Here is a 20,998-nt window from a genome sequence, read left to right on the forward strand (position 1 = left end):
TGTTGGTCTTCTTGTGAGGGGCAGTGGGCCTAGAACCCACAATTCCTCCTGCTTCTCTTCCCCAGCTATTTGTATCCTATGGAAGCTGGAAATTTGGAACCATGAAGTTCCCTGGAACTGCATTTTGGAGTGTGTCCCAAAACCTCACCAAGAGCCGATTAACTTATAGACTCAGGCTCCAGAATGAGTCCCTGACATTCCATCTCACTTTCATACCTGATGATGGGACATTCAGCAGATCTCTGAGTTAGTCAAAGGTATATGTTGAGTCCATTTACCTTAGGTTGGGGGAAAGCAGAGAGATTTGCTAAAATGAATTGTGTATCTGCTCTGGAATTGTCCCTCTTTATCTTTCTCAGGAACCTACAATGGTGGCTGAAGAAACTATTCAACTGTTTGGATATTCCGTTGGGGCTATGTTCATAACTACTGGAGTGATTTATTATGTTTGTTTTTTCTGTCTACTGTTTGTTTTCTCTTTGGTTTTTAACTGAAATTTTATGTAAAGGTTAAAAGTTATGTCAATATTGCACATAATTCAACAATATTTCCCCAGGAAATTATGTAATTTGGCATTCATATTAGAAATATATCTTTGTGTCCTTTGATTGCTTCAGGTTAATCATTCTGATTCCTTTGCATTGAAATGCTAATTTGCTTAAAATTTTAAATGTTTCTCAGAAAATGATCTCAACATTGATGTTTCTATCAACCATCCTGAATATTGCTACAACAGGACACTACAAAAAGAATTCTAATTATTGAAAGGCAGTTTTTATATGGGCTCAATATAGTCTCCTTGTCAATCTTTTAAACTAAAAATGGAAATTTCATTATGATCTTTTCAATAAATAAACACTAATCAATTGTTTATCATTAAGTAACACTAGTTAAAAAAAATGATATATTCTATAACCCAACCAGTTTTTTGGTCTGGAAAAAAATACTAGTAATTATAGAAATGAATGAACAACAGTTGTCAGGAGAGGCTCAGTGAGGACTTCGTGGTGAACTAAATGATTTCTAAGCTGAGATTTGAAGGTGAGTGGAACTACTGGGATGCAGGGGAAAAGAAAAGAAGAGCATCCTAGGTAGATGAGAAGAAACTTAGTGACCCATGGAGAAAAATCTTGGTATGTCTGAGGACCTGGGGAGAATCTGATTTCCAGAGTGCAGAGACTATAGGGAAACGAGTATTGCATGCAGAATAGTAGAGACCATACTAAAGTCATGACAATAATAAAAAGGTAGCAAGATGATGGTGAAGGATTATAAGGAAGGGGATATAATGATATTTGTGTTTTATAATGATCCTTTTGATGGTAGGACATAGAATGGTCTGGAGTGGAAAAGGACTGGTTGTTAGGAGATAGGCCAGGGACTATGAGAGAATCTGGTACTTGTGGGGAAAGGAATTGAGAGCAATGCAGGAATTGAATAAGGGAAAAGAAGTGACAGGTGGTTTCTGGACTTGTGCCTTGAATAGAGAGAAGGACCTGGCTTAGATGAGAGAACAGCCTGGTGTGGGGATATGATAGTTCAGGTCTGGACACTGAATTTGAGGTGCTGAAAGACAATCCAGTATGTTGAAGAATGAAAGTCAAATGGGAAGAGGGGGATAGACATCCTCTCAGCAGGAGGTTATGCAGAAAAGATACAAAATATAGATGATTTTGGAATAAAATGTCTCATGTATTAAGCATGCAACTTCTCCTTATCCACCAGGAATCTTATGGAATCTCTAGTAACAACTATTTTCCTCCCAACTCTTTTATGGTGTAGCTTTGCTGTAGTAGGAGGAAGCAAAGTCATAAAATGATTTCTTCTTTTTGTTTTCTGGGTTGGCACAGCCTAACTGCTGGAGTCATGAAAGGATAACATCAACCTAAAAATATCGAGTAAAACATAAAGTACAAGATTGATAAGCTAAAATTATGCTATAAAAATAGATACATAAAATTGTTACACAAATTTATGTATGAAAGCTTATGTATAGCTCTGTTACTATTGAAAAAAACAAAATGACTATGGATCTACTTGAGGATGGATTTTGTTATGTTACTGTTGCAGGATTTTTTTTTTTTTTAACCACAATACCCGGATTTGTTTTCTCGCTGCTTTGAAGAATTAAGACGTGGACACAAAATGAGCAGCAGGCAAAAGTTTATTAGAATATAAGATTAGAAAGTAAGAATAGTAGGAAAGCTCTCTTTACAGAAAGGAGACATTCAAAAGTGAATGCCTGCGACACTAGGCAAGTGTCCTTGCTTTAAAAGGTTTTGGTTAGCCCTCCCCTCCCCTTCCCTTTCCCCTTGTTCCTTCTCAGGTTCTGCCCTTACCCTCTGGATGACTCTGGGTGCTGGGTTGTCCATTCTGGATTGGCTCATTTCCATTAAAAGCAGTGGGGGGCGGGGGTGTCTATGGCCACACCTAGGTCTTTCCTTAAATTCCTAAGGGAAACCTGAGAGGGAGTAGGTGGGGTCTGTTACATTCTTAAGGGGAGCTTTATGCCTGGGGGCTTTTCCTGTGGTCAGACACTCCCAGAATTTTTCCAAATACTGTTTTTCCCTAACCGGGGGCCTCAGGTCCTCATCTTTCCCTCTCTGCCTACTGAATCCTATCTTCTTCTATCATATTACCCCTGATTTTAAACACGCAACACACAGATGGACTCAAGCAATAATAGCTCCTTATGTAATAATATGTCAAAGAATAGATGCGCATGTCTGTCTCCTCTATCAATTAATATGTTTGTTTGTGTGTCTTTTCCAGTGACCAGTAAAATGCCTTGAAAGCCATAGATAAAATAAAGTTTATAAAAATTAAGTTTAAGAACACCAGCATTTTGACCTTTTTTCACAACTTACTACTGTAGTTGTATATTTTTATCCAAGTCATATATTTAACAAAATTATTGCCCCTGAATTATTTTTTACACAAAGAAAGTTGTTTTACTTTTTGACAATACTTTATTACAGGTGATTATGTTGTCATGACTATATATTTTGAATTGAGTAGAAGAATGGGATACTTCACTATTCAAACATACATTCCCTGTATACTGACTGTGGTTTTATCCTGGGTGTCATTTTGGATCAAAAAAGATGCTACACCAGCAAGAACAGCATTAGGTGAGTTAAAAAACAAACAAGCAAAAAACAAAAAACTCTTCCACCATTTTGTATAATATTAACACAGAAGTATTCATAAAAATACTTCCAGTGAAAAAGACTTTAGTCAAATGTACTTGGATTGCTTTAAGTAGTCAAGTTAGACTCTTCTTTCTGACAATAGAATTCTATGTGTGCCACTTAAAATCAGTTGGGGTTGGGAATTCAGAACAAATCAATTGCATCATTGATACTCTAAGGATGATGTCAATCATAAAAATGTAGTCATGTCCTGTGAATCTGTCATGCTGAAAATCTCATTACATCAGTGTACGGACACACAACTTTTCACGCACTTTTGAAGACTGAAGACACGATATCATTAAATAGTCTCTCAATAACAGAAGAGATTGTCTATAGCAACTTTACCATCAAACAAGAAAGTGATCATTCTTTTCAGCTATAATCTACACACTAAATCTCAAAGTCTTCATGAATTTTCCTCTGACCCCCCCAAAAAAGTCCTCTTAATAAAACATTAAATTTCAGTGGTTTTAGAATTGTGTAACATTTCATATCAATTTTTCTTTATGACAGGAATATTACCTAACTTTCAATATTTTGACCTGTGAAAACAGGTAATATATATTAAATATATAGTTGTTTTCCCAGAAAAATGTCTTTCAGAAAAAAGAGGGAGCTGCCCCAATTTTAAAATCCTTGCAAAATCTCTCACATTACATGTTGCTTTTTCTGTATTCATTTTATTCTGTTTGTTCAACAACAAAGTACTGGTTGAGCAAAAAAACAAAAAAAAACAAAAAAAAAAACAAAAAAAAAACTAACCTGTAATATCTGTTGCCAGTGTTAGTTTTGCATACTTCTAGAAAATGCATAATAAAATTGGTAAATCACCCAGCAAAGTTACAACACAAATTTAGTAATTGTTCTTGGGGTTATGACCTCACAATTACAAGTGCCAGGTAAGCAAGACTTTAAAAATCAGCTTCAAAACAATATAATATGTAGTATTGGTTGCACAACTTGAGACTATGAAAGTCCTGTCAAAGAGTTACCACTATGGCATTAAGGGGCTAGAGATACTAGAAATACATAATGCTGGAAGATAACATAATATATTTACACTCCAGAAGAGTGAAGAAATGTCATTAACACCAGAATATTTAGTTGAGACACCAGAAAGACTGTGCTTAAAACTAAAGGGGCACTTGTAGGACTGCTTTGAATAAAGTTTAAATCAAGCCATGAGAAGATCAAGGAGAACAATTAGTAAATGAACTATCTGCCAAAAGAAAGCATTTAACATGCTTTTAAAAAGGATAGCATACTTCATAATCTTTGTAAGGTATCATCCACAAGATTGAGTATATAATAAAAAATTACTAGACATTCTTAGAAGCAGGAAAATGTGACTCATGATCAAGAAAAAAAAAGTCAATATAAAAAGACAACTCTGATTTTGAGTCAGCAGACATGGGCTTTAAAGCAGCTATTTTAACAATGTTAAAGGACTTAGAGGAAAATGTAATGTTAGTGAATGAACAGATGGATAATCTCAGCAAATAAAGTATATTAAAAAGTAAATTCTAGAATGAAGTGTATAATAGTTGAATTGAAAAATTCATTAAATGGGCTTAAGAGCAGATTCAAGAGAGCAGAAAAAAAGTTCAGGCATAATTGAAGACCATCATACAAAATTTAGCTAATCTGAAGAAGACAGGGATAAAAGCTTTTAAAACATAAATCCCAGTGGTCTGTTGGACAATATGAAGATGTATAACATAGCTGTAACTGATGTTACAGAATGAGATAAAATAAGATAAAAATTTTTGAAGAAATGAAGTTAAAAATCCCCAAATTTAATGAAAAAATTCCTACCTAGATATTCTGTAGGCCTGACATGGTCACCATATTTTTTTTAAAGTTAAATTGGATATTCATTACAAAATCTTTTTTTGTATAAAAATACACCTGCCATCAGTGTAGACTTTTCAAGTTTACACAGCATTTTTTAAAATATTTATTTATTTTTGAGAGAGAGAGAGCACAAGTAGGGGAGGGGCAGAGAGAGATCAGGGGACAGAGGATCCCAGGCACACTCTGTGTTGACAGCAGAGAGCCAGATGAAGGGCTCAGACTCATGAACCATGAGATCATGACCTGAGCCAAAGTCAGATGCTTAACCAACCTGACTGAGCCCCCCAGGTGCCCCAAGTTTACACACCATTTTTACATGAAGCATGGCAACTTTCCCACCTACAGTAAGGAGGCATTCCATTTTCACCGTACTGATTAAAGAAACAGATTCAAAGAAAGTAAGTGACTTTACATGACCAAATGCTGAGAAGGCTGAGAGCAAGGCAGGGGGCTTTGACTTCCAGGTCCATATCTTTGACACATGGTTAACTTGTCCACCCTGTGCTGTTAGCCTCATCCTCCAAATGGTCCTGGCTACCCTCCCTGAGGAAGTAAGGGAGGCATTCACTACACAGGTGCTATGATGCTACAGTAAAGGTGGGAACTAATGTGCATTTATCTATCATGTCTACCTAATCACTGAGTATTACTGCCTGGCAGATATTTTATAGTACTCTCATTCAGCCACACAGGTAGTGAGTGTTAATGTCCATATTCCTGTGATTCCAGGATCCATGTCACTAGCCTGCGTGTCCAACAGCTCTAGCAGGTTCTGATTTCTCAGGAGCTCATCTAGGGTAGAATTAGCCTTAACTTGTTTTGCATAATAATTATCCAGTCATTTCATTCTTTTTCATGTTTCATAGCCTTCATCCTCTTTTCATTTCTTTTTCCTTTTATACCATCCATCACATGGGTGTCTCTTTTCTAAATCTTTTCCACAGTCTCTGAATCTTTAGAATTGACTCACTAAGTATTGAAATAGTCAAAGTCAGACCAACACTAAGTATTATGAATTAACTAATTGATCAATGAATCAACGCATTCCATTCGAATGCCTAAAATGTGTTAGGCACAATTCTTGCTGACAGGTAAGCAAAGATGAGCAAGATACAGTTTTGCTTGTAATGATCACACAATTTATTCAGGGAGACAGACATGCAAAAACCATAAAGACATATGCAATTATCTATGCTAATGTAGAAATGAGGTACATAGAAGGCACAAGGTAGTGCAGATTCACATTATCAACTCTGGGGTGCATGCAATAGGCCCTCAGAAAGAGTGGTACTTCATCTTGGTCTTAAAGAAGGGTGGGAGTTCACAAATTGCATAAAGAAAAAGCAAGAAAGGAAATGGTTTATTTGGCAAAAGAATAGTGTGAGATGTGGAACAGAGAAAATGTCTGGGGGACTGCAAACTGTATCACTTAAAAAATATTTAAAAGAGAAAATATGAGACAATTTGAGAATTTCTGAATAAATTGAAAGGTGTTGACTTAATTCAGGTAGTTTAATGTTTTGTGAAGACTATGATAAAAGCTCTATGGAAATGTTGTTTGCAAAATTGCATAGACATTAAAAGTAAAGTATTATTACATTTATCCAATGTCAATGAGGATTTACCTAAAAATAAAACACTGTTGGAGTGGAGGAATTTTGTGTGGTTCCTTTTACAACTTGATAACTATCCCCTGTACAGGCATCACCACAGTGCTGACCATGACCACGCTTAGCACCATTGCCAGGAATTCCTTGCCCCGTGTGTCCTATGTGACAGCCATGGACCTCTTTGTGACTGTTTGCTTCTTATTTGTCTTTGCTGCTCTGATGGAGTATGCCACCCTCAACTACTATTCAAGTTGTAGAAAACCAACTACCACTAAGAAGAAAACATCGGTAAGTTCCAGTAGCAAAGATTTTCTGGAAAGGTAGGGGAAGGATAGTTTGCAATAAATGATCCTTATTCTTAAGGATCTTCTACACTGTTATATAAATAGCTAATTCAACAAGACATTAAAAAAAAAAAGACAAATATTCTGAAGATATGAATATAACCATAAAGTACCTCTTCAACTTTACCTACCAGTGACATGGATTGATGTAATCACACATGAATGATTTCTCTTAAGTAAGGTGATCTGTAATGCAGATTTCCACAGAAGTTTTCTAATTGTTTTTTTCTGGTTTTCTTGTAGTTATTGCATCCAGATTCCTCAAGGTGGATTCATGAGCGAATAAGCCTACAATCCCCCTCCGTATGTATAGCATTGAAGGTGCAAATATTTCTGAGAACTCTTCTAAATTAAGATTGAATATGTTATTGTTTATGTATGCATATATTGAAGAACAATGAGTGTTGCACATACTCCTTTCAAAAGTGTGTATACTCTTTTTTAAATATCCAACTTAGAAAATTTGGAAAATGAACAAAATAATCATAATCCTTCTACCCAGAGATCAGCATATACATACATATTTCTGTTTTGTAACTCAAAAATATGTTATGAATAAATTTCTGCATTATAATATTATTTTATAGGATCATTTTAATGATTGAATTATATGCAACGATTGACGCACAGATAGTCGTGGCTGGAAACGGGGCTAATACACACCGTTTCACTTTTATATATATTCTTATCATTGCAGTTTTGTATATACCTGTGACTATTAATATAATTTCCTATAAGCAAAATGGCTGGGTCAGAAGAGTTGCTTGGCTCCATTAGCAGTGTGGGACACCCACCTCCCAGAACTCTCCTTGCATTAGGTTTGATAGACAAATAGAAAAATGGCTTCTGCAAAATGTTCCTTTATCATTTCTTTGATTACTGACAAAGTTGAATATATTTCACTTGTTTATTTTTGTACTCACATTTCTATTACTGTGAATTGCTTTTTATATCTTCTTTTATGTAAGTTTTTTATATAACATTTATAACTTATTTATGTCTTAACTTTTTTTAAGTTAAAAGTAACTATCTGCCAGTTACTTATATCATATATTATGTATATTATATTTTATATAACATAAAATTTATATACTCGCATACAGAATAATTAAGCATATTAATATGTTTTTTAAGTAGTTTTATTCCAGTTTTATGGCCATGTTGTCACTGTCATTTCTTGTGCTTTTCTCCACATGTATTAAGTCTCCTGTTGCCAAATCTATCAGTCTTTCCTTTTGTGGTCTCTGCCTCTTGTGTCCTCTTTGGGAAGGTCCTCCCTACCCTCAGAATGATCTAACTCCCATCACTTTCTTTTGAGCACTTACTCTGTTTGACCCTACGTTGTAAGTGCTTTCATGTATGAGTTCATGTAACCTCACCCATTCTACTAACAAGGAAGCTGAAATACGGAGAAATTAAGCCCTATAAATATTGATGAAGGTGCAACAATTTATAATATTATTAAATTTAATTAGTAATGCATCTGAATTTTAAGTATATGGCTTGAAGTAAGAATTTAACTTTTGAAAAACAGAGAAATGTCTTAAAATTACTGATGTGAGCTACCCTTTTATCATATAACAAAATTTATATATAACTACTTGTATTCCTTTATACTAATTACACTGAATGCTTTATGCCCACCTATATACCATACATGGTTTTCTAACTGCTGATCAGTAATTTATGTTTAGTGCCTTTCAACATGTTTTTTTAAAAGTGACTGCTTGGTTATCTATACTCTGAAAGTGTATCATTTTAGTTCTGACAGAGGTGAGTGCTGAAGCCACTTTTATAGCTGTGGGAAGCCACAGAGAACTACAGATTTGCCAGCAAATGCTTCCAAATAGCAACAGACTGAAAAGTAATGGAAAGGGTTGGGAATGGGGATGCTGTAAACAAAGACAAGTCAGAACACATATCGTGAGGCCTAGAAACCACATTATCACACACAGCCAGGGAGCTGGGAGTGGAAGAAGAAATATTGACACCTTTCATATACAAAAGATATTGCCAAAAAAAGGAATCTTTTACGTAGCAAATAATAATAATAATAAATTTTCACAAAATCAGACTTGTTTTCTTTTGTTTTTAAGAGGAAAAGTGTAATGACCTTGAAGAAAGTACATAGAAAAACAACTCAGAGAGAAAGGGCTCCAGGCCAGGTGAGAAGACACAGAGAGATCTTAAACAAAAGTTCATAAAATAGCCAAAGAAAAAGGGAATTTTCCAGGGTGCCTGGGTGGTCCAGCCCATTAAGCCTCTGCCTTTGGCTCAGGTCATGGTCTCATGGTTCCTGAGCTCAAATCCTGTGTCAGGCTGTGTGCGAATAGTGCAGAGCCTGCTTGGGATTGTTTCTCTCTCTCTGCCTCTACCCTGCTTGTGCTCTCTCTCTCTCTCTCTCTCTCTCTCTCTCTCAAAATAAATAAACTTAATTTTTTTGAAAAAAAAAGGAAATTTTCAAACTTTTCATGAAAATTGTCAATGTATTCAATTCTATGTTGAAAGATCCACAGGGTTAGGCTAGTTAAGGGACCCTCTATCACCAACATCTGCAGAGATGATCAGTCTCTGAGCAATGAGGGAGTGGAGGCAGGCCCCACTAACACTCATGCATGCACTTTGGGTCAAGCTGTTCGAACATCTCTGTGCCTCAGTTTCCTAACCTGTAAAATGCAAAGCTAACCACTTCATATGTGCAGTAGAACTTGCCACCCAGGAAGCACAGGTTTCCAGGGAAGTCAAGGGACTGCATCATACATGCAGGCAAAGCAGGAGTGAGTCAGGCTGTAGGTGACCTTGGAGATGCATTAATTAAAATCTCCATTTTGAGCCCAGTTTGAAATTTTTATGATAAGTGAGAGATATACATTTTAAAAAGTATGTAAGCAGTTTAACATATGGCTGTTAATAATATCTTCAATAATAGGATAATAATATCTTCAATATTATAAGATGCAATTAATTTTATTCCATATTTATTTACTTATTTATTAAAAGCCCTCAATTATTAGATCAGGTTTATTTATGTTTCAGTAATCATGAGTTTTTAGTTTGTTAAATGAAGAAGTGAATAGGGTTTCCTTGCCTCCAGAAACCCGGCTGCTTATTTGCCTGTAGCTCCTTGATCACCCTTTAGATCTCTAAGGAGCTGTCCCCACCCTTTCAGAGCCTTCTGATGCCCATTCTGAGTCAACATCTTCCTTTGGGCCTGTCCTGCCAGTAATGGCCATGCTTCTCATCTGTATGTCACTACACAGGGACAAAGTGTTGATGAAATGAAAGGATGAATATCTGGCTGAATACTGTCAAAACACATATGCAATTACTTTAAAAAGGCAGATTTGGGGCGCCTGGGTGGCGCAGTCGGTTAAGCGTCCGACTTCAGCCAGGTCACGATCTCGCGTCCGTGAGTTCGAGCCCCGCGTCAGGCTCTGAGCTGATGGCTCAGAGCCTGGAGCCTGTTTCCGATTCTGTGTCTCCCTCTCTCTCTGCCCCTCCCCCATTCATGCTCTGTCTCTCTCTGTCCCAAAAATAAATAAACGTTGAAAAAAAAAATTAAAAAAAAAAAAAGGCAGATTTTTCCAATTGAATCTTGCCAAAAAGATACAGATTCCTCAAATGCACTGAAGTACAGAAGGAATCAACTTTTTGTTTTTCTGCAACCACCCCCCCCCACCCCCACGGATTTTTATACCCACTCAGGTTTAAGAACTATTAACCTTGAGGAGATGTGTCCACAGTAGAGCCTATGGAACAACAAAGCTTTCATTTCTATCATTGCCCAAAGGTGTGGAAGAAGGTAGAAGGTTCTCCATGATTCTCCTGACTGGTCATTGGTATGTGTAGAGTAGGCAATGCTTAGTGAACATGTGGTCTGGGATGTCTCACTTTGGGTTGGACCTCACACACAAATACTTCTGAATTAAAAAGATGCCCCAAAGCTTACCAATAGGGACACTGAGTGCTATACGCTTTTATCTGCTTTTCTCTGGTTTTCAGCTCCACATAGCTATGAGCATATTCAATCAAACTAAAATCCAGAAGGAGAAGAAAAGATGTACACTGTTTCCTTGTAAAAATAGTTTTGGGTAAAAATACAGTTGACCCTTAAAAAATATAGTTGAACCTTGAATAATGCAGGGATTAAGGGTGCTGCCCTTTCTCCCCCCCACACACACAGTCAAAAATGTGTATATAACTTTTGACTCTCCAACAACTCAACTACTAATAGCCTATCATTGAGTGGAAGCCTTACCGATAACATAAATAGTTGATTAACATATATTTTGTATGTTATATGTACTATATACTATATGCTTACATTGATGTAAACTAGAGAAAAAAAGATTAAGAAAATCATAAGGAAAAGAAAATACATTAACAGTACTGGACTTGTATTCATTGAAAAAAATTTGCATATTAGTGTACTTGCACAATTGAAATCCATGTTGTTAAAGGATCAGCTGCATAAGAGGTATTCACGATGCTTTCTAATGAATTCTGGAAGGTCTCTCTCCCCAAGCAAGGAACAACAGATCTAGCCAGTCAGCTGAGAACTGGGTTTGTGTGTTCACCTCTCCCTTGATTTCAGCTTTCACTACTTCCATCGGCACACTTCAGTCCCTCAGTTCAACCAGCACAAATAAAACTAAAGCAGAAAGGCAACTATAATCCTTAATACTCTCACATTATTCAGTCAAATTTAGAAATATAACCTCTTAACAGACTTCAATTTAATACGTAATTCATAGTTATCTGGAAGAGCTCAAACAAGTGCCTGAGGAATTGGCAAGTCTATATGAAGACACTTCTCAAGGTTAAGAGTGATTCATCTCATTTATGAGTGAACGTAAGTCACCCCCTCTCCTATACAGGCCCTACACTGACTTTTCCACGTCAGGAAGAGAGCTTGGGAAATAGAAAATAAAACATTCCAATTGTACACATTTTTGGCTATTTCTCTATATGCGACAAATGGTGTCTGGCCACCACACACTGAAAGCTCATTTTTTACCTTAATTACATTGAACAAAAAGATTCTGCCATCAGTCTTATAATACCATATTTTTACTACTTACTAATTAGGGAAAAACAAATTTATCTCTCCACATTTCAATATATGTAGTGCTTAATATTTGGGGATTATATACAATATGTACATATTTACTCCAAATCAACAGAAAAGTAGGCAGAACAGAGACTTGAAATGGTTAATACATATCTGAAAATGTGCTCAGCTTCCCTCACTAGCAATTTGAGATATGCAACTTTTGAAAGCTGCATTGTACTTTTTTTGCATTGGATTTTCAAATATTTAATTGGCAGACTGAACTCTAAAAGACTGAAATGTCCAGTTCAGGGATGGGGGATGTGTGGGAATAGGCATGGCATTATCCTCCTTGTTTGGTGGACAGATATAACATGCACCTATTGCTAGATTTATCTCAGACTGTTCTTATTGCATTCATGATGATTCTTGTGTTGTTCTTATTGCCTACAGAACTATTCTCTCCTTGACGTGAGGCCACCACCACCTGCAATGATCACTTTAAACAATTCTGTGTACTGGCAGGAATTTGAAGATACCTGCGTCTATGAGTGTCTGGATGGCAAAGACTGTCAGAGCTTCTTCTGCTGCTATGAAGAATGCAAATCCGGATCTTGGAAAAAAGGGCGTATTCACATAGACATCTTGGAGCTGGACTCATATTCTCGGGTCTTTTTCCCTACATCATTCCTGCTCTTCAACTTGGTCTATTGGGTTGGATACCTGTATCTCTAAATATTTCTGTGGTGATGAGTAAAGAGCACTAGATTTCACTCTTTACTTTCACTGTCCCCAGACCAGTAGTGACCAATTGGAGTAGGAAGGAAAAACACTGCTCAGTTTATCTGAAGTTATACATTACCTTTGAGCAGCACCGGAGTACCTGGCAACCATTTCTATTATGCATTTCACACTCACACACATGCGTGCGCACACACACATTAATTGAGTTTTAAAGTGATATTCTTGCTAATCCCTTATTGAATCTGTAAGTTGGTGATGTTTATGAATGGTTTTTGGATATTGGAAACAGTTGCCAATTGTCGTTGCAAGGAAATCTGTAAAACATGTAAGCAAATATCCGAGAAGCTCTCTTATGCCAAGACCCCTTCTATATCTTTCCTTAGCAACTCTTAGGAGCACCAGTGCCCACATGTGTGGAGTCACTGCTTGCTGGGACATACTCATGTTGACCTCATCCCCGTGTTCCTGGACAGTCTGAGTTCAAGTATGAACTGCAGTGAGTTTTGACCTGGTTTCCTCTCTTTGTGACCTCTTTTACTCTGGAACTATCATTGTTACCTAGAATTTCTTTATTTAATAATCTCACCCTAGGTTTAGGAAGGGTGTATATGCATTATCCACAAGTTTCCAGTTGAGAAAAAAATATGATTTGAAAAATTCTCATGTTGCTGAATTCAATGATGTTGATTATCTCTGAACATCAGAAGGTTATTACTCTATTCCAAACTACTAAAAGTAAGCAGTATTTTAACTTTGGGTTCTTGGATTAGTTCAGTTGGAGTTCAACATTTTACCTTAAGAGTTGTGTTTTGTTAGACCAAAACACAACCCCAGGGTATGCATCTTTTGTATGTTATGCTATTACAGGTTCAATGATTATCTTCATCTTGCAAAGACAAGTATACATCACTCATAAGCCCTTGTCGTGAAAATGTTTTCCAAAGTGTGAAAGAAATATAGATGGAATTTAAAATTTTCATAGTTATAATTAACTTTCAAGTCAAATCAACTTTAGATGCAAAAAAAGGGCAATGGCTATCATCAATGATATATTTTGATGAACAAAATTATTTTATACTTTGAGATATGAATATGTAGCAAAATCCCAAAGAAAAAATCCCCCGAAATTATTACTCTTTTGATATTTTTATAACACAAAACTGACTTGGTTCTTGATGTTAGTTCTTTGTTATAACTGGATACCAGTATGTAACTTCACAAGACTCTTCAGAAGCCTCCCACCATTGATAGGAAAAACAGTCCCACCAGTTCATTAATAATGCTTTGGCATTATTAAAATTTTGGTACTAAAATTTTTCTACCAGTATCTCTGTACTTCTCATCTTTCTCACCCATAAAATTGAATTAATTTTATTGGAAACCATAAAATTTTATTTTAATTATCTATTGTAAGTACAATTATTACTCAGAAAAAAAGATAAAATAATACACAGAGAGAATATATAAAAGTGCTAATTTCACATAATTTACTGGATTAAGACCAGACATAAGGGGATGGGAGTGGAAGAGGCTAGAAAAGTAAAATATAAATCTGTTTATATTTATGAAACATCATTCGTATCAAGTGAATGCAAATACATTGGTATGATCACCCAGCTTTCAAGGACTGAATCTATATAGTGTGAGACACCCAAGTCCTCAGCTTTTCTTCCTGTCATCTCCCTGACTTTGATTTAATAGTGGCTACATAGGCCACAAGCCAATTGGGTTCTATTTAGCAAATTCAATTTAAAACATAAAATAATATTTGTGGAGAAACAAGTTGAACCTATTGGCTTATATGAAATTTCTACTCTATTGAAGAATTTCACATACTAGCATCCTTGTTCTGTCTCTCATGCATAAACTACTCCCCCACACTTGGCAGTCGTGTCCTGGAGGCACCCTGACCAAAGGAATCCACCATATCCCACCAAAGCACTGAGTACCCATGGAAGGTGGTCCAAAGTCAGTCCTTTTCAAGCATAATTTTCATCTTTATGAATTTATAATATCTAACAATATGAAGAATTTCAACCTGTTATGTCTTAAAAGTAGTTATGGAGGGAGATGAATTTTCTAGTGAAATTCTTCTTGGAAGAGACATAACCTAAGAACACTTTTATAAGATAAATTTGCTCTACTTTTACCTTAAAAATTATATTGATGCCTCTTATTTCAAAGCTACTCAATATTTGGGTGTTGTTGGCAACTCATAAAATTATGTGTAGGATATACTTACCAATAACCTATTTGCTGAATCCAACCATTCTCTCCCCCTGATCTCAGCCATCCTGCTGATTTAAACACTAGTTCATGGTTCATTTCTCCATAAAGGAAAACTTTTATCTCAAGAGAGTCTCATAGATGTTCACTCACAAAGTATAAAATAGACTCCCGCCCATACAGCAATCTACCCACAATAGGTTCTGACTAAAAAGAACTCAAACATCCCCTCAGAACACACCAATGTCAGTTTTTCTGCAGGCTTGTCTGTTCAAGTTCTCTTATAAGTCTCAACTTCTGAGATAAGCCTTCAGTCTACAATACAAGAGATGGTATGTACCTCATGCAGGTACAGAGCTCAGGGGCTTGCTTATTAACTATGTAAGAGTTTACCTTTTGGAGGAAGGAAGAGGAGAAGCACAGGAAGAATGTGAAGGAAATGTATCTCTCTTAAATTGAGGGACTGTCCTTCACCAGTATGCTTGGTTAGTAGTGTATGTGTGAGGTGCATGGGTGTAAGGCTGTTCCACCCAGACCCAGCACCTGTAGAGCTCTGGCCAGCTTGCTTTGCATTTAGACTTGAGAAATATGTTTTGTGTTTTCATGGCAGCTGGTGGGGAAACTGTGTAAGTGGCTGGTATTCTAAAGGTGCTACTGTATTCCTCACTTTCAGAAATACTGTAAATTGCAGAGATGAGAGTTATGTATTTTGAAAAGGATTTCTAATTTCTTACCACTGTGGATCATACTTACAACTGTGACTGTCTCTCCTTTAAGCTTCATCCAGGCTGAGAGGGAGACAAAAGAAAAGGCATTCCACATCAATGAAATTAGAGAAAAAATTCCTCTTCAGAGCCTAGAAAGTTTCTGTTTCTACAAAGTCTCAACACCAGTGACCAGAGGAGAGATTCTCAGGTACTGGGCAGAGAAGGAAAATGTTACTATAAGTTACTTTTGACCCAGCCAATACTGCCCCCTTTTTACCCAACATATGCCTTAAAATAACACATAAAGCTTATATCATACACATCTCATAGATTTTCCATTTTCTGTAATCACATATATTCATGACAGGTTTTATTTATTGTTTATGGATGGATGGAGACAGGATTTTCTTTTGTGTGTGTGTGTGTGTGTGCCAAGCAGTCTTATCTTTAATTGTATAACAAATCAGGTAAGAAAATAGTTTTTGTCGATTCAGTTGAAAAAATGCTTGTCCTCCATGGCAAAGCATTTTCAGGCTACATAAGGGAAATTGGGGCCAATCTAAATTAGTGCTTCTGATGGGATGTGAGTCTCCACCCTTCACACTGAGTCTTTTTATCTGGCCATAGCTTGCTACAGTAAAAGTGTCTAGACATATTTTTTGCTTCTCTGCAAAATAGCATACTCTGCAAGCAAAGGTGGGTATTTCATAACCCCATTTTGCATTAACGTATACTTGCCACAACTAGGAAGCAATGGGGCACTCTATCTAAAGGGCTAGAAAAAAGACAAACAGAACCTCTTCTTCCTTGATTATTTTTTTTATCTCAGCTGCCAAAAACTGAGAACTTTATTTTGCAAACTTGAAGAATTATAACTAGTTTCCAAGCATATACTTATCACTATATCAGATCAATGTTCTCAAGACACAAAGCACTTTGAATTCTCTCCATGATCTTACAAATATCTGCTTTTTCTGAGAATTTATAAACTATATAAATATGAAGTTTCAGACCCAATTTCTGTAAAAAAGAAAAGTTAATGAACGACGTTGGATAAACATAATCATATATAAATACACACTGGAATGTTCAGAACACTATTGTTTATAAGACATTCAGAAAGATGTCTGGAAATAAGCGGGGGGCAAACAGATTGTAAATACACTGCAAATGTTAAATTCATGACTTTCTGTTGAGTCTTCTTCAAATTGCCCCAAATCGAGGAAGTATGCAATCTGTGCCTATTTCTTCCTCTCAAACTTGCTTGTAGGAAACATTCAGGTTGACAAGGTTTAGAAGTATTTCTGCATTGTATAATCACATCCGAAGACCAAAATAAATAAATAAATAAATAACAGTTCAGGCTAAATGACAAATCCCTTCTTGTATTCCTTGTTTACTTAACCTTTTACTTTAGAAATAATTTTCTATAATTAAAAGGAGAAAGCATGTACATGTTGAGATAACAGGATAATAATTCAGTCATTCATGTCTCTGGGAGAATAAAAACTTGCCTACTTTAATGTTTGATAGTTTTGAAGACTAGACACTAGACCATTTCCATTCCTCTTTTCAACTTTATTCTAATTACAAGTCAGCAATTCCAGGCTATAACCTGGTTTAGTTCTATTAAAATTAAAGAGAGGCTATTCCCTACTATTTTTCTTCAAAATGTCCTTTAGTTAAATGATGCTTTGCTTTTTAACGTTGTCAGTAAAATACCTTAATCCTTTTATTACTCTGCTCACATAAAAACCAAATTTTAGACTAGGTTAAATCAGTGCTAAAAAATTAGTTGAACAGCCACTAACAAGTGTTCAACGTTTTGAGCTAACCAAGTAGGTTTTTCAGATTGTATAATATAGGAACATGAGCTATAAAATTTGGAAGACAAAACACACAAACATGAACACACATACACACTTGTGTACACACATGCATACACATGCATGTACACACACATGCACACACGCAAAACAAACACTGTTTGAATGCAACATTCAGGTAATTAAAGGAAATTTAAATTGTTCTGCTTGCATTATTCAGATAATGGCTTACTTTCACCACTTCGTTTTTCAAATTTGTAACCACAACACAGTTTTCCCAGCCAAGTGGACTAGCTCCACAAAGTGAGGGTGATAGTGGTTCCTGCAGGGAAGGAAGGCTCTCCATGTCTGTTGAACAGTTTAAACTGAACAGATTGGAAACAATAGTGAAGACTGATTTCCAATAATGAAATCTCACAGATTGTCAAGGTAGCTGCTATAGTTTCTTCTTTTCTGATTATTTGGAATTTCTTCTTCATTTCTCCCACTAATCAGTTATTCACAAAAGGATTAAAATTCCTAATTTCCAAAAACAAAAAAAGTAGAAATCCTAACTCTCAGTCAGACTGATTTTTAGGAATAAATAATGATTGTTTTTATTTGTTTAGAATTTACTAAAATATATTTTTATCCTGTACTGTTCACATTTATGAGGAGGGATTTCAGTTTTGTCAACTGAGTGAAGGCACCCCAATACAGAGAACAATAGTTTAATCACTTTGATGGAGAGATCAGACCACCCCATCCTCTATCTAGCCCAGTCAACCCATCCACCATTCAGTTAAGCTGCCCCATTCATTTAGTCCATGCACTGGTTAGTGCAGGGTAGGTCTAGAATCTATACAAAGAAGAGCAATAATAGAAATTTCATAATATTTGCTGATTAAAATTTCAAATTGTGAGCCACGTAGGGTAAGATATTAGAAGATAAACTATGCTGCATCATCATAACCATCATCATCATCACCATCATCATCATCATAACTATCACCATCATCACCATCATCATCATCATGACCATTATTATCATCTATATCCTTTTACATGTTCCATACTAGTCCTTAGCTATTGATCCAAAACAAAGTTTTAATGTTTTTTTTTCCAAATCATAACAAAATTAGAACTTAAATTAAGAAGAAAATGGAAAATTTTAATTTTAGCTTAAATATTAGATATGCAGATTATAGTTTAAAAACTTGTTTTTCTAAAACATTTCCATAACTTCTCTGTGTCCCTTCAGTCTTAGTCTGTCTACCCTGCTTCAATCAAATTTGAAATTATTCCTTAAGAGAACACTCCACCTACTTTTTCTTTATTGGTTGCTTCTGGGTTTTTTGTTTTTGTTTTGTTTTATCTCACGTGGCTTTGTTATTCTTTTTCCTGAAGATAACATATGTATTGGCTATGAACTCTTTTCCCTAAAATGGATGCATCTTCAGACACCACAGACTTTCTTAGCCCAAAAGGACAATCAATATGCTTCTTAGTATACAATTTGGGTCTAGGCTTTTATTCCCCCTAATTTATCTTGAGATTTTTACTTTTAGATAGAAGTAGACACAGGCAAAATATATTGATTACATTTACAGTGTTTACTATTATATTATCTGTTTAGAATAACTGTATTAAGATATTGTAAAAGATACTTTCAATTATTCTTGACCTTCAAAATGACTAATTTTGTGCTAGTGAACAATGTTTACATGCATATATTTATAAAACTACATGATATGTTTTTCTTTACAAGCAGCTCCTGGACTGAGTGAAAGGGTCATTCCTCATGAGTGCATTTTCTATGGAAGATTCTAGAAGAGTAATAATTTTCAGGGATTGGGCCTGGGTTGTCTTGTAAGCAGCAAAGGGCCATCTTGTGTTTACATGCAGTGATGTGCGTATTTGTGTATGTATGTACAGTGGTAAAACTGGAACAACTTATTAACATGTGTATTACTCTACCCACCACCCCAAATGTAGTTGAAAAATGTAGAAAGGAGCACAGTTTTACTAGTGATAGTATATTAGCTTACTAAGTGTTTAGTTAAGGAATAAAGGAGTGAGGGAGAGAGTGAGGGAGGGAGAAAGAGAGAGAAATGGACAGTCTCTGTATTTTCTGGAAATTTGGGACCACATTCTTTCTTAAAAAAAAATCAAGTTTAAATACCTGATCAGAGTTGGTTCTGAGTTCAAACAATCCTGCCTCCTACTGAGAACACGATCATATTTTCACTTGGGTGCACATCTGAGCGATTCTATGATCATTTGTGCAGGTGGTCAGTATTATCTGATAAGCTAGAAGTAGTTCTCAAGATGAAGGTGACAAATAGCCATCCTCACAATTGTTTAGGACACATTTTTCATGTCCAACGTGAGAAAGTATCGATCAGGTCTAGTGTGAACCACACGACATTGGAATTAGCCACAGTGCATGGACTGTTCTCTCTTTTTGAAACTTGTGTGGAAAGTAAGCCATCAGGAGCCCTGGGAAATGCCCCAGGCAGAAAGGGAGGGAAAAAGCACTGATCTGTTCTCTGCCTGAGTGCAATTCTTCCTATTTGTGAAGCCATCTCGTTCAGGTGCAAGGAAGGTAGAGGAATTCCAGAGTCTGAGAGCATCTTGGAATTGACTGTGAGCACATAGGGTAGATGAGTTCGGTCCTGAGAAGGGGTCCACCCTGCTCAAGTGTGTGTGTCCACCCCTCTCTAGGAAGGTGGACCAAGGACCAGGCCAGGGTACTCACTAAGTGGCCTCCAACAGTCCCTGCTCCCGTCATCCCACATGGACTTGGAAGCCCTGACTCCCAGTCTTCGGGCCATCTCGGACCCCTCCCCACTGTCCTGAGATGGTTCTGAGATCCCACTGTCCTCCTCCCCTCTCTCAAGGATGTATCTCCCTGCTAGCCGTGCAGCTCAGCTCGTGGTGTCCTAGTGAAACGAGGGCGCACTTGCGCCCCACGTGCCTTGGCGACACGGGCGGCACCACGCCCCGCTTCGCCCCGTCCGGTCCCGCCGCACCCTCTAGGCCGTGCCTTGCCCTGGGCCAGCTGGGCCTGGTGGCTGGGTCGCACTCTGTATTTGTATTTGGATTCCTACGTTTGTACTACTAATACAAATAAATGCACATGTTGTCAAAAATACTTGACCCAGGAATGGGCATCTTTCCGGTTTGGGGTGGGTGACCAAGAGGCTGGTGAAAGGCAGGCTGGGGCCAAAGTCAAGGGTAACCCTATGCATATGGTCCCTGCCCACCAGGGGGACATGGCACCCAGTGCCCCTCTTGGAGGCTCAGTTCCCCGCCCAGCACCACACACACATTTCTGCAGTGCTGAAGGGGAGAGGGTTAAATGTCTTCTCTGGCAGAAAGGTTGTAAGTGGCTAGCGTCCAAAGGAAGTGTCTTCCTCTTCCACTCCTGCCAAAGCCCATGAACAGAGATTTCTAACCCATCC

At 36.8% G+C, this 20,998-nt stretch overlaps 1 protein-coding gene across 3 annotated transcripts in view; it reads left to right on the forward strand.

Moving 5' to 3' along the window:
* Window positions 1–20,688, forward strand: part of GABRG3 (gamma-aminobutyric acid type A receptor subunit gamma3) — a 725,624-nt gene extending 704,936 nt beyond the window's left edge. The window contains exons 7-11 of one of the 3 annotated variants that reach the window (XM_045448932.1): window positions 2,979–3,131; window positions 6,750–6,946; window positions 7,246–7,305; window positions 9,099–9,167; window positions 12,506–20,688. In XM_045448932.1, coding sequence (XP_045304888.1) covers window positions 2,979–3,131; window positions 6,750–6,946; window positions 7,246–7,305; window positions 9,099–9,167; window positions 12,506–12,787 — 761 coding nt within the window. In that variant the 3' untranslated portion in view covers window positions 12,788–20,688. Of the gene's footprint in view, window positions 1–2,978; window positions 3,132–6,749; window positions 6,947–7,245; window positions 7,324–9,098; window positions 9,168–12,505 lie in introns of all 3 variants that reach the window. The other 2 variants (XM_045448933.1, XM_045448934.1) reach the window with 2 other exon arrangements.
* Window positions 20,689–20,998: the final 310 nt, after the last annotated feature.

Source organism: Leopardus geoffroyi, chromosome B3 (genome assembly GCF_018350155.1).
Source record: "Leopardus geoffroyi isolate Oge1 chromosome B3, O.geoffroyi_Oge1_pat1.0, whole genome shotgun sequence".
Taxonomy (NCBI): domain Eukaryota; kingdom Metazoa; phylum Chordata; class Mammalia; order Carnivora; family Felidae; genus Leopardus; species Leopardus geoffroyi.